Source organism: Anas platyrhynchos, chromosome 8, assembly GCF_047663525.1.
Source record: "Anas platyrhynchos isolate ZD024472 breed Pekin duck chromosome 8, IASCAAS_PekinDuck_T2T, whole genome shotgun sequence".
Classification (NCBI taxonomy): Eukaryota; Metazoa; Chordata; class Aves; order Anseriformes; family Anatidae; genus Anas; species Anas platyrhynchos.
In genome coordinates this window covers 335,958-361,459 of record NC_092594.1, presented here as the reverse complement: position 1 = coordinate 361,459, position 25,502 = coordinate 335,958, and the positions used below count along the sequence as shown (strand labels likewise).

Genomic DNA, 25,502 nt, shown 5'->3' with positions numbered 1-25,502 from the left:
ACGTTCCAGGCACTGTGGGTCTTCCATTTCACCTACCTGGACAACCTCAGCAAAGTTATCGATCTTCAAAGACTTCCAGTTAACTTCTCCTGTAGGCCAAACCAAGACTGAATCCGTGAATTAAAAATAAAGGGGTAGGAAGAATTTTCCTCCTCACTTTGCCAAGGGAACCTCTCATCCACAATTCAAACATAGGATGTGCTTTTAAACGGCTTATAACTAATAGAGGAAGCAAGTCCATTTGAATGCTCTCTCAGACTGGAGACAGCCAGGGATAGTTAGCTCTTCAAAAAAATAAAAACCAAAAAACAAAACAAAACAAAAACAAAAAACCCAGCGCATTTAGAGATGAACTCGTGATTCAAAGTGGCTGCAAAAATGAGGCTCCATCTTCCACAGCCAGACAATTTAACTTTTTTTTTTTTTTTTTTAATTTAAAATTCAGTATGTTCCAATCTCTGGTCTTCAAGATTTCTTCACCTATTAAGAAAACACAAAAACCTTTCCCCGTCTTTATTACCTGTACAGCAAAAAACATACCAGTGCATATAAATCCACAGATGTGCATACGCATACACACATCTGTGTTTATACACACACGAGGAGGGAGTGAGAGAAAGTTAGCAAGAGCGACAGTGAAAATCAGAATTTTTGCCTTTTCGACACAGAGAGCGCGTAAAAATTCTCTCATTTTGAGGGAACTAGAAAAAAATGGGGGCTCTACAAAAGATTTTGATGAGTATGCCTTCGAGGCCGATGCTTTGTAAGATGAGTGATCTGGGGGCCAGCACACAAATATGCAGACGTATGTACATGCATACAGGATAAACAGATCTATACACACAAGCGTGCACAGTATATGTTGTATGATCTCCATAGCGAGAACAACTCGTAGCCCTGATCAGACACGTAGAGTTGCAATCAATTAACAGCAGGAAGACAGCAGATCAAGGGTACAGCAAGCTTTGAGAGGCAGGGGAATGCTCACTTTGCCAGTGGCATGACTGCATGATGCCAAGGATTTTGAATTAGTTGGATTTTTTGGAAGCAATTGGGTTTTTCTTTCTGCGCTGTAGCAAATACCACAGGTTTGCCACCACGTGCTGTTCCCTAATCCATATATCCATCCTCATCCATTGCTGCAGGATCATGAAAGGTTAGAGAAGACGACTTAGGTCCAATTTAACAGCCAATGATTTTTCGATGAGCAGAGCTGCAACAGATTTTATTTAGCCACAAGCATTTTTTTTTTCTTTTTTCTGAGATGAAGTCAGAAATTTTAATTATTATTTTTTTTAAAGACACTAAACACAAAACCTGCAACCAGACCAGATAAAGTTCAAATTAGAGTGATTCTGAAACCTTTCATTAAAACGCTGCACATTTCTGTGCAAATTATTTCTGACTCTTCTGGACAAAAGTGGATGAAATAGTTCTTACAAATTAATAATCAAAGGTTGGAACCTTTTACTCACACAAACACTAGTGAATTTTCCAGGAAATATTTTTTTGGCAGGGAATTTTCTCAAATCTAAAATAAAGAGAGGAAAAGTTGGCTTCTCATATTAGTTACTGCTTTTGACTGCTGGGCAAAGGGAATAAAAACAGTAGTTAAGTGCAAGCTTTCCTTCTCTTCTTTACTATGGATAGGAATCGTCACTTCGGACCTTTAGCACCTTCAGAAACACACCCAGTGCCATGCAGGTTCCTCTGCATCTACTTCTAACAATTACTGGTGCTCCTTAGCATGGAAGTTTGACTCAAAACACTCTCCAGATTTAGCTCTTTTGACTGCCCAAGGAGCTCATCATTTTGCTTGTTGCCTTCCAGTTTCCTGAACAGACCGGGAACGCTGTTCAGAATCTGAATGGATCTGGTCTAAGGAATGGGAAGAAAGCAAAACCAAGCATACCTCGCAGCCCTAAATTCCAAAAAAGCAGTCTCATTTTAAAAAGGACCTCAAAAGCTTTTTTTTTTTTAAACTGACACCTGCTAACACGGCAATCCGGGCGCTAAACCAACTGAAGTTGCCCCTGAAAGCCTGAATAAAAATGAGTAACTCTGGTGCACTCAGCAGGTCTGTAATAGAAGTTGGTAAGATTTTTAGATTTCTTTTTTTTTGCTCCAGGGTGCTGGTAAAATGTTTGCATTAAGAGATTTTGAACCTTTTGTACCAAAGAATTAGAGATGCGCTACAGTGCCAGTAGCTGGGGGTCTGGAAATACACACCAACAAGTGTCATAAGCTTTGCCTTTGCTGAAGGAAGATAAATAGTACCAAGAAAATCTGTCTAGTTTGTTTTACAGGCTTGTCTTTCTCAGTATGGAACAAACTGACCTCCCTGGTCTAACTTTGCAGTTGCCTATTCTGCCTTTGTCCTGGAGAGAAGAGCAAGAAAGGAACAAATCTATTTTTGCACTCCAAAAACGCATTAGAGGAGGATTATCACACCCACCTAAGGGTACTTCCTTGTTTGTTTATAAAGCACCAAGTATTTCTCTTGGACAGTCTCTGTAGCTGGTCTGTTTTGTGCCTTCCATTTATAATAAAGATATTAAGATGCTTACCCCTTGTTTTTTGTTTTTTGTTTTTGTTTTTGTTTTTTTTCTAACGAACAGTGGAAGTGGAGAGTCGGATGACAAGCAAGAACAAACACTAGAAACTCCTTGTTCTGCCCCTGCTTTTTAATCACCCAGCATCACCCCGGCTGCAAAACAGCCTCTGCTGATTTACCTGCTTGTTAAAGCACCCCACAGGCTGCAAGTGCGGTGTGCTAGGTGTCAAGTTCTATTTAACGGTGCACAGGTAACCATTCATCTTCCCACATTCGAAGCACAGAACAGCCTCTTGCTAACAGAACTCATCCCTGCTGCTGCAAGAAACCTCATGGCCTGCAGGAAAACCTCAAGCTAAGAGTTCCAAAGCAAAAGCAGAAAACGCATGATTTGTACTCTTTATATTGGAGTGAATTCTAGCTGCTAAACGCTGCCTACATCTGAGGGCACGTGCTGAGGCTGGGGGGAAGGACACTCAACACCCACTGACAGCAGGAGTGCAAAGATGATAGCCAAGAAGGCAAAGGTTAGAGCTGAACGCTGCCTCAGCTTCCTCCAGCAGCCAGCTGGGGGTCACCTTTCAGCACGCTCTCTGAGACTCTGAGCCCCGAGTTACCGCAGCCGCCAGCTACAGCTGCTCCTTGCTGGCCCAAACTATTGGAAGAGTCTTCAAACTTCAGGGACCTGTTTTATGACAGCCTCGAGATCCAATTAACCTGTTCCTGAAGGCGCTGATCGTCCTGGTGTTTCTGGAGCTGTCCAAGAACAATCCTGAACTGAGGCACTCGTCTGATCAGACAGTGCTTTGGCACAGATTTGTCTTTAGCTTGACACATCAAGGTGAAGAGGAATCGATTCTTGCAAGCAACCTCTCAAGCAGGGATCTGATAAGGTGACCAAAACGACAGATCTGTTGTACAGATCTGAGCACGTCCCTCTGCAGGGAATCACTTTCAAGCCTAAGATGTTTCACCCATCTCCCTGCCCCAGAGCGACACAAGTAAAGCTCTTAAGCAATTGCTAACCTGTTCTCAGTGCTCACGAGTCCCAAATCACTCATTTTACAATCTATAAACCATGGCAGCTGGCACCTAGTTGGCACACGGTGACACTGCACACGTTGGCAGTGTCGTCAGGAGCTGCAAAGTCAGGGCTGAGGGGGTTAAGGGAAAACCACACATCAGTTTAGCAACTTGGCTCTCGTAGGATACTTCCTACGGCAGGAGTTTCAGCAAAGCCACTCAGAGGGACCTGCTGGCTAATTCAAACGGGACTTCTGCTGGAGCAGGCAGAAGGCAGCAGGAGATATCCAGTGGGCATCGCTGTCAGTCTGTGGCAGTTTGGGGTCCAGGTATCAGTGGTTAGGTGGGGTTTTCTCTGCTTCACTTTATCCAAAGCTGTGAAAAAATATTTCTTTTAAAGCACTGTACAGTCCCACGTTAAGGATGGAACCAGCTGCATCAACTTCCAGTACGACAGTGTTGGAAAAAGGTGCCTTTGGTGGTCAGGAGCACAACAGCTCTGCTGATGTGTTAATTAAGTGTGTTCTTACATCTGAGTTTCCTCACAGCAGTATGTAGCTGAGGGGGTCCAACTTTCCCAGGGAAGATTTATGGTTTTTCTCCTACCAAGCACCAGCTCAGTATACAAAGCTCTGTTAATAACACCCAAGCATGTAGATGGAATACAATTGTTTTCCTTACAACCCCCCAGTTATTTCCATGTCTGTTCTGGACCTTGGGATCTCTTTTGGGAGCTACATTACGCAGAGCAATACGATAAGGCTGAGATCACCGCTGCCTCAATGTAATGCAAAGGTGAAGGCCTTTATGACAGCCAGTTTGGAAATGAATGCAGCCCCATCTTGTCAGCATCAGAGCAGAGCCAGCTCCAGATGGCTCCAAAAAGGAGCTGCTGCTGGCCAGAGCCGAGGCAGGGAGTGCTGCTGGGTGGGCTTCGGGGGAGCAGATTTAAGGAAGGGGGGAAAATACTGCTGTGCAACAGCAGCTGGGAGAGAGGATTGTGAAAGCGTGAGAGAAGCAGCCCTGCAGCCCCCCAGGTGAGCGCCGCAGGAGGGCAGGAGGTGCTGCAGGCAGGCAGCAGCAGTTCCCCTGCGGGCTGTGCAGGGAGAGGCCCCTGGTGGAGCAGGCTGTCCCCCTGCAGCCCATGGGTCCCCCATGGAGCAGATCTCCACGCTGCAGCCCCCCCATGGGTGGAGGAGCCCCCGGTGGAGCAGGTGGATGTGGCCTGGAGGAGGCTGCGGCCCATGGAGAGCATTGCTTGTTGAAAAAGCTAAGAATTGTTCATAACTTATTACAAAAACAAAGAAATTTAACGCGAGCTGGAGCTTCTGAAGGTTAGACTTACATGTAATTGGTGAGTAGCCCCCTGTAAGCTGTGCAAGGACAGCAGCTACCAGCAGCTGGTAGCACAAGCAACTGCCAGCTTAAGCAGCTCTGCAGCAAGGTGGAATGAACAACAGTGGGTGACAACCTTGTTTGAAGTTGTCCTTTCCAGTGGTCAAACCTCCTCAAAATTCCTCACAGTATATTTGGTTTAAAAGAAACGAAGCACAGAACCAGCAAGAAATTCAGTGTCATTCTACTTTACGGATGGCAAATCAGACCCTTGTTTTGAAGGAAAACATAATAAAATAAAATAAAATTAAAATAAATTAAAATAAAATAAAATAAAATAAAATAAAATAAAATAAAATAAAATAAAATAAAATAAAATACTAAGCTATTTCTCCACCATAAAATATATTATTGTTTTCTGAAAGAAAGAAACTACAAACACCTTGGTCTTAGATTCAACTGACAGAAATGCTTGAGTTACTCATAATGTTTCACTTCATTGTAGATATGACTGGAAACCAGAGACAAGACTGGTAAAATCATTCCTAGAACTCTGTGTTGTTTTCCTTCAGGTACCTTGTCTCTCAAGTCGGTGAGGGCTGGGACAGAATGAGATTGGAAAAGTCAAGTGTAGTATTCATTGTTACAGAAGTAGTTGTCCTGTATCTTCTATGGCAAAAGAATTTTCCTGAATAAATATATAAATAAATAGATAAAATTCCCCTGGCAAAGATTGGAAGCTGACACTTACCTGAAAGTTACCAAAGCAACTTCCTCCCGGCAAGGTAACATAGCTCACAAATGGTGGGCCCAGGGAGCTCAGTGATTCATACACAATGATGCCTTCACTTGGGAATATGGCCTTCTGCTTCTGTTTGCTTTCCCAGAACTCCTGCAATATTGCTACGACATTCACTGTCAAAGACATAAAAATGCTGAATTTAGGATGCATACATGTCCTTGATCTTAGTGTTTTCTGTGTTACACAAGAAATGCAGACATATGAGCTTGATACATTTATTATTGATAATAAAATGTCTGTGATTATTTCTGCTGGTGTGAAAAATATGATTTTGTGGCAATTTTGGACTTTCTGGGATTGCAGGCTACTGTAGTACATAAATTGCAGGTCAGCAATATTGTACTATTAAGTCAATGTGTTGGAACTTTGATATCACAGCAGCCATTAAGCTGCTCACTTTCAAACATGAGAAAATGTTATACTCAGATTCCTCTTTTCCATTCTCAAAAAACAAAAACAAAAACAAAAACACATGGTCATGCAAGGAAAGCAGCTGACTTTTAATGCAAAACTTTATGAAGTAGCTGGAAAAAAAGGTGTTGTATATTATGATGATAATAGTTGCAGGCTAATGTGAAAATAGAAATGTGAAAACCAGAAATCCAATTGACATTATGACTATTGAGCCAGTACTTAATAACATTAATCTAGAAAGGAAAAGACTGTTTGTTTGATAAAACTTTTAATCTTGTAATATTTCTCCAAGGCAACTGACTTACTCTGGCTATAGTGCACTTCAATTTAAAAGCTTGTATCAGAGAGCTAGTATGGTACCCACTGACAAATCTATTTCAATGTTAAATGAAGAAAAGTGAGCTGGGCTGATTCTACCAAAAATTATGGGCAGATCCCCATAAGTTAACATACTTTCTTATTAAAAACTCTACAGTCTAACCTGTCCATCTATTGCTGACCTGAAATCTTTGCTGGCAAAATGTGCAAAGGAAAATGTGCGATTTGTTGCTACCAGTAAAAAGAAATGGAGACACAGTGCTGTTCAGCTGATGTAAAATCACTTTGCTAAATGTTCACAAACCAACCAAGTAGCAATCCAGCTAGGAACCATGAATTCAAGTCAGGGCTTAAAAAGACTTTCTGGAAGTACTTAGCTTTTTTCCAAGCTTTATCATAACTCCTACCTGATACCATAATATTTTTTGATATGAAAACGAAGTCGTAATAAGGTCAGCATATGGATTAGACCAGTGCTGGGGTTAATTAGGTCTGCATGGTAGAAAGCATTATCTTTTTATCATGTTATCTGGGATGGAAGCTACATACAGCGCACAGTTCAGGGAAACACACACACCAAAAAGCAAACACAACTCTTGCAGTAGCATGAGTTGAGCACTGGGCTCCTTCTTCTTGCCTTCCTCCTCCATGTCTTTGCCTGTCCCATTCTTGCTGGAGCTGCCAGCCCCTCTGCAGCCCACTGTTCCCCGTCCCCCATCGGTGGGCTGGTGACAGGCCTGCACCACGGGGCCTTGCTCAGACCCCTGCTCTCTGCCAAAGATTGTTTACCACTATAAGGATAAAGCATTCTCATGGCAGGGAGGAACTTGTGAGAAACAAATTATCCCTGCTGTCTTGTTGCCAGGGCACCCAGCCATGATCTTGCATCTTTCCCAAATCCCATCATCTCTGCCTCTGCTGGGCAGATGCTAGCCCAGAAGGAGCACTGCTGCAGCAGGCACAGCACCACTCACTGTATTTGCTCCTGCAAGCTGCACCCAGGAGGGCAGGGACTTTTGAACATCTTGTCTCTCCCTGCTGCTGTTGAAGAAAGCCCTCTGTGAGACATTCCCAACAGAACAAAGTGTTGGGACAGTGCAAGCCAAGACCTCTAGGTTGGAATGGGAACAAAAAGTGTATGTGGTGCTGAGCAGTGATGAGCAGACTTGCTCTGACATCTTGCTCTAGCAAAACTCAGTCCTGTTGACATACTGAGTCACACCACATTGTGAAAAGGGTAGATGCTGCTGCAACAAAGTAGATCCTGAATGGACTTCATTCTTACTTTGTTCTTTCCAATAAGGTCTGAAAGTAATGCGTTTGTAAGAGATGTGGACGTGGTCCCATGGGGAAACATGAGACACTATGTTCTTTCTAGTCTAATACTTGCTTGCTGTATTTAAATCTGATTAAAAGTCAGAGATGGACACCATCTAGATCTAAAGATGACTTTTTGCTGAAGATAAAAAGAATGCATGTAAATTCTCATCTGACTTACAGACAAAGCACTATGAATGTCTGTCACCAGTCAGAATTAGTGGCACACACTCACAGCAACTTCAAGCCTGTATAGGTTAAATTTATATTAGAATGCCTTCAAAATTCTTTTCATACCTCAGAAAATCTAAAGTAGAAAAAAAAAAAAAAAACTACTCGAATCCACTCGCACTTTTGTTTCTATTTAATCATCTCTCCCTCCCTTAGATCTGTGGGTGGTCACAAATGCATTGTCCAAGCAGCTTGTACATACACTTTCAATAAAAGCCTTGTCAGTAGACCTGCAGGAACTGGTTACCAGTGGAAACTTATGAAAGGGAATGCCCCTCTCCTCGAGCCCACCCCCCACACTGCACCCCGAACAAATTCTTTGTTGCTGTGATGTGTGTACATTCACAGACTGCTCCACGAGGTCCCAAGACTGCAACTGTAATACAAACCTACCCAGCAGCATACAAACCTCCTGCAGGGTGGCCTGAGAAACAGATGTCAGACTCCTAAGCTCTGGGACAGATCCTTATGCTACATTCACACAAGAGTAGCATCCTTCTACAAGAGTAAATCCAACTTAGTCCCAGGGAACTACTGGGTCAGCCTCTGACTTTTCAGTGTGGCTATGAGCATAAGAATCTGGCAAGTGGAGTTGTTTAATGCAGATGTACATGGTTTTTTCCCCTAGGTCCATCACTAGCCATGTCTTTAAGTCTTTATTCCTTTTACAGCAAGTTTAGAAGGCAACAGTTGACTGTATGAGACTGATTTTATTAACTCTAACAGAGCTGTTGACAAAAGAATGAAGTGGAGATTAAATAAATGTCTCTGCAGTGTGCCTCAGGTCACACGGGAGATTACAATTAGAAGTGAATGTTAAATAAATAAATAAATAAAACTCCCTTCTAAAAATCTAACATTGTTCCAGCATTGTTTGCATGTTAAATGATTGACTAGGTGATTCAGACTGAAATGACACCCAGCAAAATGCTAATTTTACAATCAAATTGTTTATGTAGGACCGGATTTGGGGGCATGACATCAAGAGATCTCATTCACCTGTGAAGAAAACTGAGAACAATGGAATTTAACTATTGTTTCATTTGATCTGTTGAAGAGGGTTTTTTCCATTGTATGAAATCTGTGGATGTATTTTCTAAGAAATTACTAATTAAATAGCACTTTGTTCCATGCATAGCCCCACTCAAATCATAAATTCAAATTTAAATACTCTTATTTCCATGATGTGAGTTGCATTGAACTCTGTTTCAAGGGATGCATCAGGCCAGTTTATTATGTGCCATCTACTGAAAGGTACTTCAGAACATTTCACAAGGGATAGTTTGTAAAATGAGAGAGAAAGAGAGAATAAATAAGTGTTTTGGCCAGGTTTAAAAAGTGCATCCATAGTCAAGTCTGATATGGGGGGGGGGGGAGGGAAATCACATTCCATATACTTGCAGGAAAACATCTTATGTTTTAAGATTGCAATATTTGATATTTTGCAGTACTACAGTCAAGAAAGGTAATTTATAGGACAAACTAACCACAGAAAGAGAGTTGGCATAAAGTTTTCCAAAATTGTCAAGCAGTAAAGTTTTTACCATGTTATTAGAATGTAATTAAATATCCTAGGTAAAAGTTGTGAATCAGTTTTCTGAAATGCAAACTTAAAAAATAAGCAGCAACACTGCCTTCAAATAGGCAAGATAAAATAATGATAGTTTGTGGTATGCACACGAATACATGTACAAGCATGTTAATTACTTCTCTCTCTTAATTTGTTGGGTACAACAGACATTTGAATTAAATACACTCACTATCAGGGAAATAAAATCATTATCTTTGGTACTTACAGTCTTTAAAAACCAGGGCAGGGTCTCGAGGAGGCAGAACTTGGGCAATTACAAGTTGCAGAGACTCCAAGGTTCTGTCCATCTCTGCTCTGCTTTTCCAGAAAGCAGCCACAAGCTGCCCTCATGCCTGAGTCAGGCAAGTCCTGTACCAACTCTGGATTCCTGAGGAATCTCCCCACGTCTCCCAATCAGGCATTGCCTCAAACCCCACGACCCTCCGCAGGGTCCACCTCCCCGGACTGCTTATCTTTGCTGTATGCTGAGCTAATTAGCTGCAAAGGCAGGCTGACAGGCGCATTCCTACTCCTTCCTTCTGTTAAACACACCCACCTACAGGCCAGGGAGAGAAGCTAATCACCAGAAAGAAGTTTGTTTCATCGGTTTATTGGCGATGTGCTGAGGCAAAGACCTCTCTGGTTCATACCAAATGAATAAAGAGACTCTCTTGCTCACCCAAACCCTCAAATTATGGAAAAGATTGCAAATATAAGGAAATACTTATGTAAAGCTATACTAAACGTGATAGCCTGAAAGCAGCATGCAGGCTCTTGTTTAAAAACAACAAATTCGATAAAAAGTATGGTGTTTTTTTTTTTTTTCTTCCTGTAACTATGTAACTGGAGAAGAAGGATATTAATGGCAAATAGAAAATTAATCCGATTAGCAAAATTAAACTTGTGATATATTAGGTTAACCCAATTTGAATCTGGTTTCCTGAAAAGCAGTTTCCTTACTCCCTATACAACAAATGTATTAAAATACCAGTGAATTAAACTGTTTACATCTAAAAGGACCTGTGGGATATGCAGAGGTCTGAAGAGGCACTCCAATCAAGGCAAACACAGATGCAGTGGCAAAAGCTTGAAGCACGAATGTAAATACATTGCTGTCACACACATTTGTGTAAGAGTCATAAACTGTACAAAATAGTTGCTTTGCTCAGCTTACTTTTATTTCAATTCCAGTAAAGTCTTCTTTTTAATTTGGAAAAAATCCCAAAGTAAGGATGTGTGTTCTTTAATTACTGTACAGTCTTTCCCAAAGAAAAAATATTTTTTTCTTTTTTTCTTTTTAAAGATGCAGCAGTGGAAAACTGCTGGGCAACCTTTTATCTCCATCACTTGCAAGTTTCAGTACATACTGTTTCATTTATAGAGTGTGCATTGCACAAGGTGTATCTACTCTTTATCTTCATGTTTTGTTTACAAATTAATGAACTAACATTGTGTTTGTTTACTAAAACATTTAAAACCCATTTTGTTATTACCCGCACATTCCTTGCTAGGTGAATTCGCTAAGATAATCAATAATGCTATTGTCTTAACCTCTGCATTTTCCCAAGTTCACTCTAAGAGAACTCTAAACTTCATCCCATGTGTAAACTTTGTGGCGACCTTTGATGACTTCAGATATTTCAGGAATTCTGCTGCTTTGAAAAAAAAAAAAAAAAGGCTTAATAAAGATATATTAAGCTGTAACTCCCTCACTTACTCTACTCTCTGAAAAGTCTCGTCTGGCAGAGTAAATGAAAATGATAACTTACAGCCATCCATTAGAATACCTTTAAAAGAGTTAATGGATGCTTTAAAGGAACATTTTGAAAATAAACAGCATGGATTTCCATCATTCCATCCTTTCTATTCTCATGGAGCACAATCAAACGGGACAGGCTTTGTATATTTTTGGAACCCATTACCAAGACAGACTTCAGGTCATGCACCAGAAAGAACTCACCCCCTGTGAAAAGCTCTAAATTAGAAGCCAAAAAGTGTGTGCACATCTTATGCAAAGAGCTTCAACTGAAATCTTATTAAGCAGTCACTGAAACAACCCCTTAACAGATAAGAGTGTAGAAACATAAAAATATGTTTTTTCCCTTTACATTTAAAATGGAAATAAAATTAAATTCAATTAGGCTGCTTTTCTGCCCGTGCTAAAAAGAGCTATTTGCATCAGGAAACAGCCCTACATACCTTGATAACAATCACATTTAAGATTTAATTGGACTTCCTTACTTCTGTCACCAGACCTTCCTGCAGCTTTGATGCTAAAAGAAACACTTATCTATTACATCTCTGCTCCGGCCTGCCATGCTTTTAAGAATGTATACCGCTGCTAGCTAAGACTAGGTTTTTTATTGTAAGAGCAAAAAGACAGAAGTTGAAAACTTTCAAAGCAGAGCATGCTGCAAGACAGGACAGAGGCTGTAATTCTCAATAGACTAAAAGCTGATTTTCAGTTAGGGTAAAGTAGAATATAGATAGTATCAGGTGTGAGTAAAAAATCAACCTCAAATCCAAACTTCCTCATTTCCCCAGCCAAGTAAAAGATTTAAAACGTTGCAAACTATGGGTTGATGACAAACTTTACCATGTCATACGTCTCTAGGAAGGCTCTTCACCTAAATCACAGATACATCAAGATACTTGTTTTTCTAGGTCTTCAGAGACCCAAAATAACATAAAAAAAAAACATGGTAATATTTTTTAAAAAGAGAAGTTCAGAATGCTCACCACTTTATGTAAATTGTTAAATGAATTAGATTTATTGGTAACTGCACAGCCAAATTCAAAACCTGAGTGACTGCCAGATCTCTACAGCACTGATTTATTCCTTTTCTCTTATCTATAGATCTTTTCAAGATCTATACAAGATCCTGGAGTGAAAGGAAAAACAAGTAAGAATTGCTTGGTTCAAAGAATGTACATTATCATGTTGTTTGATGATCCTTGTACAGGTTCAAAAGAAATTTTAGAGTGTTAAAAGCTATCAGTTTTTATTTCCTTTTGATTTTTAATTAAATCAAACAAATATCTGTTTGTAACCTGAGGGCAGAATTTCACATTTAAATTTTATGTTGTAGGAACAAAGGAAAATTTTTAAAGAGGAATCCTCTGCACACCAGAAGATTCTTAATCTATACAAAAACAGTAAAATTGACCTAAAACAAGATACTGTTGGAAATACTGTACTTAAATGATCGTACCTAGTACTACTAATTTATTTTAAATCACAGTCGATATTTTTAACTAGGAACACAAAATAAAATCATGCAAACAAAACCAGAGGAACCAGCGTGATGTTTATTAGTTTCCAAAAATACACGGTATTGTTAAGAACTTTTTCCTCCACTGTATAAAAGGATGCTTGGTTATTAGGTAACTGTTTTAGCTGTATGTACTGTGAGTTTTCTCATGTTCGGTGGCAGCTATGATAAATTATCCCCAGAAACTAGCTGCATCCAAGCTTGACTTAATGTTGTGCATATTTTCTCGACGTTGTTTGGTATAAACGTTTGCCTCTCCTTTCTGTAGTCGTCGCCTCAGAGCAGACTTCTGCTGTTTTGTCAGCTGACGTTTTATCTTCCTTTTCACCAGTTCCTACAAATAAATAAACAATTCAGTATCAGAAGTTTTTGAACATCATTTAGTACTAACATTACCATAATGATACTGTATTCTCAGTACTAACATGAACATGTGGTAGTGAACCTGTCGAGAAGACCACCATGCGCTGAGCAGCTGGTGATCCACACCAGGGTTAACTCGAGTTTGCCCAGGCCTGCCCTGTGCTGTGCTGCCCATACTGTGTGGCCCCAGAACCCCCTGTGGGGCTGCACAAATCCCTTGGCCTGGGGCAAACTCAGCCAGCTTCTCGGGACAGAGGAGCCTGCAGGCAGCTTTCGCCTGGTTCCAGTGATTACCACTGCTCTGTGGTCTTGCCTTTATCTAACAGAGCAGAAAGAAGTTATAATAAGAACTTCACCTCTTCTCAACAGCAGAAATTGAGCAAGCAGAGTTGTTTCTTTGTAAGAAAATCATGTAATTATCTCAACTGAGTGAAAGGGGAGAACCTCTGCTACAGACAAGGTCTACAGTATAGCTATGTGGTTTGGAGTCAGGGTCAGGGCTCTAGCATTTGAAGGGGTGTACGATCACCTGTGCTATTTTTTTTTTCTTTTAGCGTTAGCTCTAATAAAAAGCATCTTAGGTGATATCTTGCAGAGTTTAGGTGCCTTTCATTCAGGAATCATAATGAACCAGTACTTTTCAGTGCAAAACATATGCCTTCAGCAAAAATGATAATGTCCTGTGCTTGGAGATTTGACAAACATCTTGTAAGTAGAAAAAGGACCAAGAGAGTTTGCTCCAGCACAAGGAGAGATCTCCTTGTCCTTATCACAACCCATGAATATTTTTTACGTCATCATGTTTTCTCCCCTTTTTTCCACCTGAGGACAGGGCTAAGAGAAGCATGGAGGAGCTGAGGTACCTGCTGGTGCAAAATTACCCCACAATCTAGTAACATTTCTTTTGCATTTACCCCAATTTCTCTTGCCTTGTTTTTTGTTTATGATACTGTCAGCACATTAAGTAGTAAGTTGGTAGTTAAGTCAGGAACCAGAAAGAATTCTTTTGGCACTGTTTAAAAACTGCTGTGACTAATACAACTAAATTATGCAAATACAAGGTAGTAAATAAATCCAGGTACCCAATGCTGATTTCAGTAAGAATGCTGTAGTAATTACATAGTATTCACCTGAATAGTAGTTTCCTAAGCTTTACCACATGCAGGTTGACTATCAAAAATGTGAATAAAAAGAGTAGTATAAGATCTGTCTTTCTTTCCTCGGAAGCTTAGCAGAACTCAGTATTTAAACAAGAGCATTTTGGAAATTAAATCTGTAAATGCTCTTTAAAAATATTCCAGAAGAAATTCCTGAGGAAAGCTGGTAAGAACTAGTTTAAACTGGGCCACTGATGTTTTTCTTCTGTCAGTAAGACAATTGTCATCCTCTGCTTTTTATAGGCAGAGCTCTGAAAGAAGGCTTCTCTACTTCTCCCACTTCAGTGGACAGATGACTTCCTTCACAGTTCATACAAGGCTCGCTAGAAGAAACTTTGCAATACAAATACCAGATATTTTCACTATGCAAAAATGTAAATTCACAAAATACTACTGCTCAACCACAGCATGCAAGTCTCACTAGTCTCTCCATCATCCTAAGCCTGACTGTAAGCAAAATGAATAAACAAATCTATCATTTATTATTTAAATTTTTGCATAGTTTGCATTATTTCCTATAATTAAATTGCAGCAGTCCCTACAAAGATTTGTACAAGCACAACAAGACATTTTATTTTGTCTGGAATAGCTTATTGTCTGTAACTCATAAGGCTTTCTTTTTGGCACAGTCACCCAGCTATGACTGCACCTACTGCTATTACTGCTATTGTTTATACATGCCCATATGAATCCCTTCTGTGTGTTTAATCTGGAAACCTGCTTATGTTTTAATGTGTTTCTTCATTGAGAAAGCTATATAAACAACAGAGAAGTGCTAGAAGCAGTAACAGGCATTGGCTCTAAGCAGCTCAGTGGGTCTTACTGCAGTGCCTTTTGTGTTTTTCGTTTTGCAATCACGTTCTGATGTTACAAATAGCTCATCATGCATATCCTTTCTTTAGTTCTAGTATTCAAAAGTTCAAATAAGATTTAACAATGGGCAGAAACATTTTACTTAGCGTAAGAGCATATAAATGGAAAGATTACACAAAGTAAATTGACACAGGATGTTTATGTGGCTGAATCTCTTGAAAGCTGCTTCTGCTTTTATCTTTCTTTTAGAACAGAATATTAGGTACTTAAATGCCATTTGAATATTTTAACAAGTTTGATGTGTCTGCCTACAGAAAAAACATGTGTTCGCTAAACAATCTGGAAGGTTTCTACAGTGAGTGACCACTGCTACCACCTACTGGTGTACAGAAATATAATTTCAAATAGGGATCTATAGGCGATTCCAAAAGAAATCCTACACGTTTAGGTTAGCAAACTGAAAGGGAAAAAATATGTATCGCATGGATCAGAAGCCAGGCGATTCCTAGCATTTATCCTAGCATTTATCCTAGCTCTTCTTTACTTCATTTCATAATTCAAGGCTAATTCTTTTTCTCCTTAATAAGGCACAAGGCCATGTCCTACAGTAAGAACAGGGATGACTAACAAAAGTCTCTCTTTCCTTCACACGAAGTCCTGTAAAAGTCTTACACAACTTGCAAACATGCTGTTCCCTAACTCATTTATTTATGCATAAAACTGGCCTTTCTTCCATTTAAAATTTAGACACACTCTTTAAAATGTGATAGAGGTAGCCATACTGGATAGTATACTGAGTAGGGATGAAGAAAGATGTAAAATTCTGCCACAAAGTATTGATTTATGTAATGCTGAAAGTCAAATTCATATTGCCAAAGACACCATGACTACAATGAATTCATATCTATGTTTCAGAAATGTGGTAAGAGATGTGTTAAAAAGACAGATGAAAAAAGGCCAAGTTAAATCTTTACTCACACATGCAAATATAAAATACAAAAACATTAATTATGGGCAACAGAATTGATTTCTAGCAACAGAAATGAAATTAAAGTTGCTAATGCCGGAGTAGAGCTTTTGTGAAAGAGCAAAGAACAACACATGAAGTACAGCACTGGATATAATTCACTTGTAAACATGTAGAAAGCATCAGACCTATTTTCTGTGAACGTGGAACTACAAACCAAACATGTACATAGTAGTAATCAATTAAAGACAGTTACTGCTAACTAGGTATTTGTAAAAATATCTTCAACAGCTAAGTCCTAAGATGGTATCAGAGTAAACTAGACAGTAGCAGTAATAATTACCGGTGGAATGGTTGAACAGCTCCCAACACTGCTGGCTGACGTACTTTTAGTTCTTGTTCTGTGCTCCGCAATATGAACCATACTGTCTTCATTTCTAAAATATGTAAATTAATGTTTTATTCCATTCAGTGAGCATCATGTTTCAGTCATTTTTTTGATATACAATCAAAAGTGCTAGCAGAACATTTGAGCACTACAGAAAGAACATTTACATTTGAAATATTAACACTAGTTCAAAAAACACGTTTTATGACAGGAAGGATTATAGTGCAATAGCCACATACATACTACACAAAGTAGTGTAAGAAAAAGAAGCTTCAGAACACTAAAAAGATTAATTCAGATTCTGTACATTGCCTAGGCGTAGAATTTCATGAAAAAGGAAAAATTCAAAAAGAAAACAGGGTATATGAACTTTATATATGCATTCAGGTACATGGGGAGCTTGCAAACTAATAGTTTGAATTTTATATAAGAAGGGGTTAGCTTAAAGGTAAGAAGGAATTTCCAAGTGTGTCAGTAAAGGCATTAAAAGCCACATGGTATGACGTTCAGTAAAATATATTTGAATAATATATTCCAAAGAGCTTGTTCTTGCTAATTTCAGCCGAATGAGGGGCAGAGGCTGAGAAAGAGCACTCTAATTATAAACTCGCTTGTCAAAGCTACTTAGCAGCAGCAGCGTTTTAATATAAAAAAAAACTTTTACTCACATTATTACTAGAAATAAAGAAAAAAGAAGAAAATTTCACCACACCACTAGACAGTAAATATAAGTATTTACCTGTAAGGTCTCAATTCCTTATTTAAAGTTGACAAGTCAACCAGATCAGGGCATTCATCGTTGTCCTTATCACTGCTGCCCTCTGTCTGATTTTCAGCAGCATCGTCAGGTATTCTTTTGTGCTCAGAAAAACCAAGCGCACAACTCTCTGCATCTTCACTGGACTTCGAAAGCACAGGCTGCCCTTCAACCTTTTCTAAGGCTGAACTCAACTCTGACATACTCAGTCCTTGTGAATTTTCACTACTTTCTGTGGCTTCAGCATCTTCACTGTGATAACAAGTCTTCAGAGGTTCTGCTTTCAGAAACCACTTCATATATGAAGTCTGCATTGTTTTCTTTATCTTGGCTGAGGAAGTTGGCGTTACTTTCAGCATCTTCTACAAATTCCCTCTCCTCTGTTGTATGATCATCCTCATCAGAGCACTCCGGGAAAAGCAGCTCATCATCTTCCTGCATTTCCTTTGTATAACCACTGGCAGCAATCTCTATGTCAAGAGAACTCTCTCTCCTGAAAGAAATAGAAGTGAGCTTTCTTTTAATATATCAAATCATTATGCTGTATTTTGGATTAAAAATACTATCAAGTTAGACTATAATTACCATGCTATTAACAAAAAGAGTATACTCCATTGGAACATAGGTAACATATTACAGTGCAGGGCTTTGGGTAGTTAGCAGAATGTAGCCTGACAGAACCAGACTTTCATACGAGATGATTCCATCTTCATAATCAGCACTTACTGAAAGCAAACAATTTGATTTTAACAAATATAATACTTAAATTATGCTTGTGCAAACAGAACGATGAAGGACATGTTGACACACACACAGACAATTCCCCTTTGAGAAAGGGCTCAGAGTGATATAAAACCCTTTTAACTGAATCAGCTTTGCTCTTAAAATATGTGAGAAAATTGTTTGCTTTTCAAAAGGGACAAACTACAGTAGGAAAATTTTGAAGATAATATTTGAAGAGGCGGTCACCACATGTACTAGCATTTTGAAAATCAAATTTAAAATTAAAAACTAAGTTAATACTTGATCCCCCAGGACTGTTAAATATGGTTTTAAGAGTCAGAGAAACTAATCCTGCGTCACCGTAACATTTACAGCATTTGGATGTATCTCTTTCCCCTAGCTGCAAGAGGTAAGACAAAGGAGACAGCAGATTTTAAGACGTGCTTCAGTTTTTGGAAACCACTTTTAGTAACTGCCAGTGAAGACAGTATGGATCCTTTTTACTGTAAGAATGACAAAAATATTTCAAATTGGCTCTTTTTCCCCCTGTTCACTTCTAAAATCATCTCTCAGAGGCATCCATTTTTCTCAGAAAACCAACGTAACTACCATAACATGGGGGAATTACGAGTCAGCTGGCATTTTTTACCTGATATCTTGGAATGATGGGAAGAGCTCACTCTCATAGTTGAAGCGTTTCTTAAAAAACTCCTTAATGCAGTTAACATCCCTGTCAAAATACCTGTTTAAAAAATACAGAATTGTAAAAATGCAATAATCAAGGAAATTAAGTCTACTGGTATGACAAACTTTTACTCTACTTTCTTGCCTTTTACTTGAATATTAATAACCATCAGTGACTCGAAGTGAGAAAGTACTCGTGTAGGTATACATACATAAATGCAGATTATTTCTATTCATTTCTTAATTGAAAGAAATAATATTAACTGAGAAGCAATTAATTACACATTTATCCTAAGGAGATTTCTACTCATTCATGAAACAAATTGCATTTGTAATGTATGGTGAAAACAGTAGAAAAAGAATTTGAAGCAGGCTTATGAAAACAAATCATGGTTGACTATTTGTTGTTATCAGCACTTAACTGGTTTATTTTGCATACATCATTTGTACGTACCATTCAGCATTTGGATGTGATGTTGATATCATCTGAGGGAAATCAATCATAGTGACATGATCATCATTATCCAGTATGAGATTAAATTCATTGAAATCCCCATGAATCAAACCATGATTGCCAAGTTTTACAATTAGATCCATTAATTCACTGTAGACAGCAGCAGGGTCTTCGATGTGGTGTACTTGGCATCTGGAAAGTTAAATAAAAAAGAAAATATCCTGAACCCTGAAGGAATTAATTTAAAAATATAGACAAGACATATGAGTTACATCTGAGAGAATGACAGGGTCACAATTTGAGTCGTAAGGGATCTCCAGAGGTTACTAGTCCAATACTCTGCTCATAGCTATGTCAATTCTGAGATTAGATGAGACTAATCAGAGCTCTACCAATGCGGGCTTGAAAGTTTCCAGGGATGGAAACATACTGTGCAATCTCCACCACACTGCCCTCATGGGGAGAAAGCTTCTCCTATCTCCAGGTTAAATCCCTCGTTTTAACTAAAGCCCTTTGTCTCTTGTACTCCTATCAAACACGATGGTTATGCTGCCTAATTTAAACAATGGATCAGCGAATTTTTATGTCTGGATTGTTTTAGGTAACTTAGGTCTTCTTGTATTCAAATGCCATTCAAATGTCTCACAAAAAAGTGTTTTCAAGACTAAGCTGGGGATAAGGCAAAGCCAAAAAAAAAAAAAAAAAAAGCTTAAAGCACTCCAGAATATACTCCAGCATAAACTCCAGAATAAAAGCAAAGTATATGTTTTGCCCCAAAAGTGCGCAGAATAGACATCACCTTATTTTTACAAGCAGAATAAATAGGCAGCTGTCTTATTATACCAGGAGCTGTCAAGAAGCCGTCATTTACAGCTAATTTGTGATATATTTTGGCCTGAATGCAACACTGTAGTGTTATGAGAACATACCAGTTGCACATACAAACAAAACACAATGGAATTCAAGCAGCTCTGTAATAGGCTGCTGTTGAATATTTTCATATTAACAGCAAAATTAATTGGTGACATTTCTTATAGCCAGAGGTCTGTATCATAAAATATATCATTTGTTCTTTGAATTTGGAAGTCATCTAAACTGGTATCTTCTGAGATGCTGATCACCTGAAATAATTTCTCATCTAGTACAGCATCTCCTTCAGGAAATGCTTAGTTAAAATTGCAGAACTGGGATAGCATGGTAAGCCTCACCTGCAATGCCCACATGTAACTTTAAAGCTTTCTGTCTACAGGACAGATGTGGAACTATTTAACAAAGGCAGGGAAACGGGATAGAATAAAGTCTTAAAAGGCACTTCTTCAATGTAACTCTTCAACTGTATACTTTGGGATTAATTACACTGAACCTTTGTTACTGTACATTATATAGAGTTATCAAATAGCTATTTTGCATTCTGCTATGGAAACAAAACAAGCCATTCATTCACATACAAAATTCAACATTTTTTCATGTTTCTGGATGTTGAAAAACTGAAGAAAAGTAATCTTCCTTGAGCAAAAAACAGCGTTCAATGCACACAAATACATAAAATAAAAAATAAAACAAACAAAAAACAAACACCCCCCAAAAAAATCAACACAGAAGTTCTACAATGGCAACTGTACAAGTTGTAATCCTACCTGAATCTTTACCACAACATGGATCATGAACTGGAGCTCAGAACGTGGAGGATACACAACTCAATACTGAATATTTGATATACTGAATATATCAATATTGAATATCATTGAATAGATAACATATAGAACATAAAATTTCTGTGTAGAAAATGGTTGTAGCACTAACCTCTGTATCACATTGCTCCTCTGATGTATTCCGTACTTAAAAAAAAAAAAAGTCTATTTCCACCAGTCTTTTTGGACAAAGAGAGTATGTTTTTAGTTTTCCTTCTCTCACCAATTTCTCCAAATATAATGAAGCAGAACCCTAGCTGTTCTGGGCCTGACTTTATTCATGCTTTATTCAGCATGATCAGAACTGACTCACACGATAAGGAAAAACGTCATCCCTGCTGTCTTACTGAACCTATCGTTGTTAGGGTTTCTGTAAAACAGACTTCAAGCTTCCAAACTTACAAAGGGTAGCCATCAAGGAGTTCCATAATAACTGCATGCCTGTTGTAGTCTACAGGTTTTGGAACAGGAAATCCTCTGTCATACAAAGCCTGGAAAGAGACAACATATTGAAAAAATAAAAGATAACCATTAAGAAAACATTACATACCTGACAAACTACAAATATAAGATAAGCAGTTAAGCACCATTGCGGAAGCAGCATCCTACACATTATTCAACTGCTAACTGTAAAAGTCAAATCATGTGCTTAAGGAGGAAGAGCAATCTGAACTTTCACTACTAACTATGCTTCTGTATTTTCCAGAGTTTAGTTATCCTGCAGGTGGCAGGAAAACACAACGGGATAGAAAAACAGCAGAATCGTATCTGGTCTGTTAGCTTAAGAAACCACCAGCAGATAATTGGGAATAGGGTGTTAGAAAAAGGGTCAACAGTTCTTGTAAATACAGTTTGGCCTGGTCAGGTAATCCACACTCAGTCTCAGTAAGGCAAAAGTTTCTTCTTAAATATTAATATCCAGTATTACACTACATTAAAGATTAACTAAAGGTAGGCCATAGTATTTTGTAGCTCTGTTAGCTTGCTCTAACCATATTTACCAAATCATTCACTTGATTCACAGAATGGCTCAGGTTGGAAGGAACCTTAAAGACCACCTGGTTCCACTCCTTCTGCCATGGGCAGGGACACCTCCACTAGACCAGGCTGCTGAAAGCCCCATCCATCCTGGCCTTGAACACCTCCAGGGATGGGGCATCCACAGCTTCTCTAGGCAGCCTATGCCAGTGCCTCACCATCTTGAGCACAGAATTTCCTCCTAGTATCTAATCTCAATCTACCATTATTTTAATTTAAAACTGTTACTCCTTGTCCTATCACAACACTCCCTGAAAGAGTCCCTCCCCAGCTTACCAGTAGGCCCCCTTAAGTACTGCAGGCTGCTATTAGCATTCCCTTAAGCCTTCTCTTCTCCAAGCTAAATAACCCTGACTCTCAGCTTTTCTTCACAGGAGAGGTGCTTCACCCCTCTGATCACCTTTGTGGTCCTCCTCTGGGCCCACTCTAACAGCTCCACATACTTCTTGTGCTGGGGGCCCCAAACCTGGATGCAGCACTCCAAGTGGGGCCTCACAAGGGCAGAGCAGAGGGAGACATTCACCTCTCTCCACCTGCTGGCCACTCCTCTGTTGATGCAGCTCAGGAGGCTGCTGGCCTTCAGGGATGCAAACAAATACTTCTGGCTTATGTCAAGCTTTTCATCCACCAGAACATCCAAGTCCTTCTCTGCAGGGCTGCTCTCAGTGTGCTCTCCTCCCAGTTTGAAACTCATCGCTTACAGACCTAACAAATACTCTGTAATTATGTTTGTGGAAGTGATCCAAATTGACAAGACTAAAATACTAGTAGATACTTCACGAATTTTCCCTAGCATATGGTCTTTCCTAAGACAAGGTTAAGTGAAATGGCGATAGTTTATTCACTGCCTTTATTAAGACTCAGATGACTGGACAGCTTCACCTGAAATTTTATGGAAATTGCTTCAGTTCCATATGACTCCATGGCAAAGTTTGATTTTGTCACTTGAAAGTATACAAAAGGCATCAGCACTGTCATTCTCTGAAATGTATACTTTAAGTCCACTAAAAAAAACAAATAAAAAGCATACATCCTAACATATACTGCAAATATGAAGTGATGAGAAGATAATCTGAGAAGTACATTCCAGACTATTACATCGTTGTTAATATGGTGCAAACAACCACCTACCTTCATGTAGGCAAACTCTTTCATTGCTGCTAGCCGGGATAAATACAGCCATGACATTTTGTGCCTGTGCTTATGGTAGTCACGCTTATTTTTCAGGCTGCGAAAGGAAGTTCTTCCAAGCCTGTGCAATTTCATTGCAAACTGCTGCTCGTCTTCATTTGCAACAATATAAATATCTAGGAGAAAAAACAGCAGCACAGATCTGAGAAATAAATGGTATCTGACAGGTATATAATGCAACAGTGCAGTGAGAAATCGGTTACTTGACTTCTTGTAACTGCTATTTCTGGAATAGCAAAGTCTACTACACTTCTTTTAACAGAAAAGACAACCAAATTTGTATATTATGTATTACAAATCTGAACAAGAAGAAGTCATTGGTGAAGAGATTATGCTGCTCCACTAGTAGAATATCATAGAATCATTACGGTTGGAAAAGACCTCCAAGATCATCTGGTTGAACCATCCATCTGATCTGAAACATATTTCAGACTAGGGGATAAGAAGTAACTTAATGGCACACTAGAAAAGACTTCTCTTGACTGGACAGAAAACTCAAGGTACCTCTTACTTTAAAACAGTGTTAGCAATTGGCTATGTTTCATTTTTACCATTTGTCCCCAATAATCCTCTTTTTTTTTTTTTTCGTCATTTTTTAATGACAAAAGACATGCTGTGCTAAATTACAATCAACATATGAGCATGAGAAACCAAGATAGCACTCCAATAGTTTGGACTGTATATTACTTTTTTTTTTTTAGGTGGGATGAAACATTTGATGTTAATCTTTTTGACAGAAGGCTTCAAAATTCTTTGCAAGTCACAAGACAACTGTCACCTGTTTGCAAAATACCTTTTAAGGAACCATCCAAGAATTGTACAAAATGGTCAAAGTGGAACAACACTTGTGAAAAAAATCAGATGTAGTCAAGACTCACACAGAACTTGAAGTGACCATAAATTTTGGTGTTTGACAGATTAACTGATATGACTATCCAAAGGTAAATTCACCAAGTTTCCAACAAATTAACAAAAATACAGACCCATTTCTTCTAAAAAAAAAAATTATATACTGAAAACACTTTTTTAAATTACCTGATTCTTTGCCAACACCCATCTGGTTTCCAACAGAACTGATGACTTGCCGGGAAGACAGAGTTCTCAAGGCAAGGTAATCATATCCTGCATTAGTTAACCGATAGCCCTGGACAGCTAGGAAAAAATAAATTACACAACATTTCATTCCATATTATGCATGTATTTCTTTTAAAAGAAGTTTCATTTTGGTCTCTCTTTTATTTTTTTCCTGCTTATGGTACACAACACTCAAATAGTATTTTCACTGTTGGCTAGTATCAACCCAACTTGACAGTAAGTTTAAATTCGTGCAAGCCTTTTGAAAACTAACTGGATAAAAAGTAGACATTTTGTTAGCCCCTTGGTAACGCAGGCAGTGACAATGGTTCAAATTGCATAGGATTACTTTGAAAGATGATTACTTAGGAGACACGGCAAGGATTCAGGATTGTTTCAAAGACCTAAACCAAACCTTAATGGTCTGAAAAACGGAGACAAAAAGGAGATGAATTTCATGAAGACTCCCACATTGTGCTTGCAAAGCCAGATGCAAGTGCAAGACTAAAGGAAATCCAACGCTACTAACAGAATGGGACAGAATAAATACTACTTTAGTGATCGTTCCTGACTGGCTGAAGGTATAAGGCTTTTGCAGTCCGCTCCAGTTTGTCTGCTGTAAGACTGTAACACATTTGGGCTGATCCCTATGTGAACTTAAATACTACCTTAGCTAACAATTATTTATTTTATCCACGAATTTGGACGAACGAATCCATGAATTTCAGAAATCACCAACACCATTTGTTGCTGAAGGAGTTCACATTCCCCAGCTAGCCCCAAGGCGAGACGGGGCTCACAAACGCCCCGGACACCCGAATGACCAAGCTACCGCACTTCTGTGGCGCTGAAGAACCGGGAGGGCCGGGAGGAGGCTCCCAGCGCAGGCCCCACACTCACTTTTGGTCCGCTCGTAGGCCAGGAGCTTGTGCTTGGCCAGCTCCCGCAGCACCTTGTTGCAGCCGCCGTGCTTCAGGCTGGCGATGGGCGCCACCAGGCTGCCAGGCACGATCTCGTGGTTCTTCATGCCCATCTCCACCTGCCGGGGGGCGAGAGGGAACGGTCGGCGGCATCAGCGGGGAGGGGACGGGAGGGGAGGGGGGGAGCTGCGCCTTCCCTTCCCTTCGTTCCCTTCCCTTCCCTTCCCTTCCCTTCCCTTCCCTTCCCTTCCCTTTGTCCCTTCCCCTGTCCCCGTCCCGTCCCGTCTCACCGCGGTGAGCACCCTGAAGTGCTGCCCGCTGAGGTACCGCAGCACGGCCACGTTCAGCTTCCCCATGGCGGCCGCGCCCGCACCCCCCTCACAGGGCTGGCCGGCCTCACGCGGACGCACCGCGCATGCGCACGCCCCCCTCTCCCCTACCTCGCC

General features: G+C 39.5%; 1 protein-coding gene and 1 pseudogene across 6 annotated transcripts in view; both read right to left on the bottom strand.

Moving 5' to 3' along the window:
* LOC113845076 (zinc finger CCCH domain-containing protein 11A-like) overlaps positions 1-10,302 on the bottom strand; it is a 42,044-nt gene extending 31,742 nt beyond the window's left edge. For 2 of the 6 annotated variants that reach the window (XR_011810930.1, XM_072041676.1), the window contains exon 1: positions 37-3,951. Coding sequence is in view for 1 of the 6 variants with exons in the window: in XM_072041677.1 (XP_071897778.1) it covers positions 5,664-5,827; positions 9,791-9,872 (246 nt within the window). In the remaining 5 variants the exon portion in view is untranslated. Of the gene's footprint in view, positions 1-36; positions 3,954-5,663; positions 5,828-9,790 lie in introns of those variants that run through there. The other 4 variants (XR_011810931.1, XR_011810932.1, XM_072041677.1 and 1 more) reach the window with 4 other exon arrangements.
* A 2,550-nt stretch (positions 10,303-12,852) lies between these two features.
* On the bottom strand, positions 12,853-25,490 carry LOC119715919 (serine/threonine-protein kinase RIO2-like; annotated as a pseudogene).
* Positions 25,491-25,502: the final 12 nt, after the last annotated feature.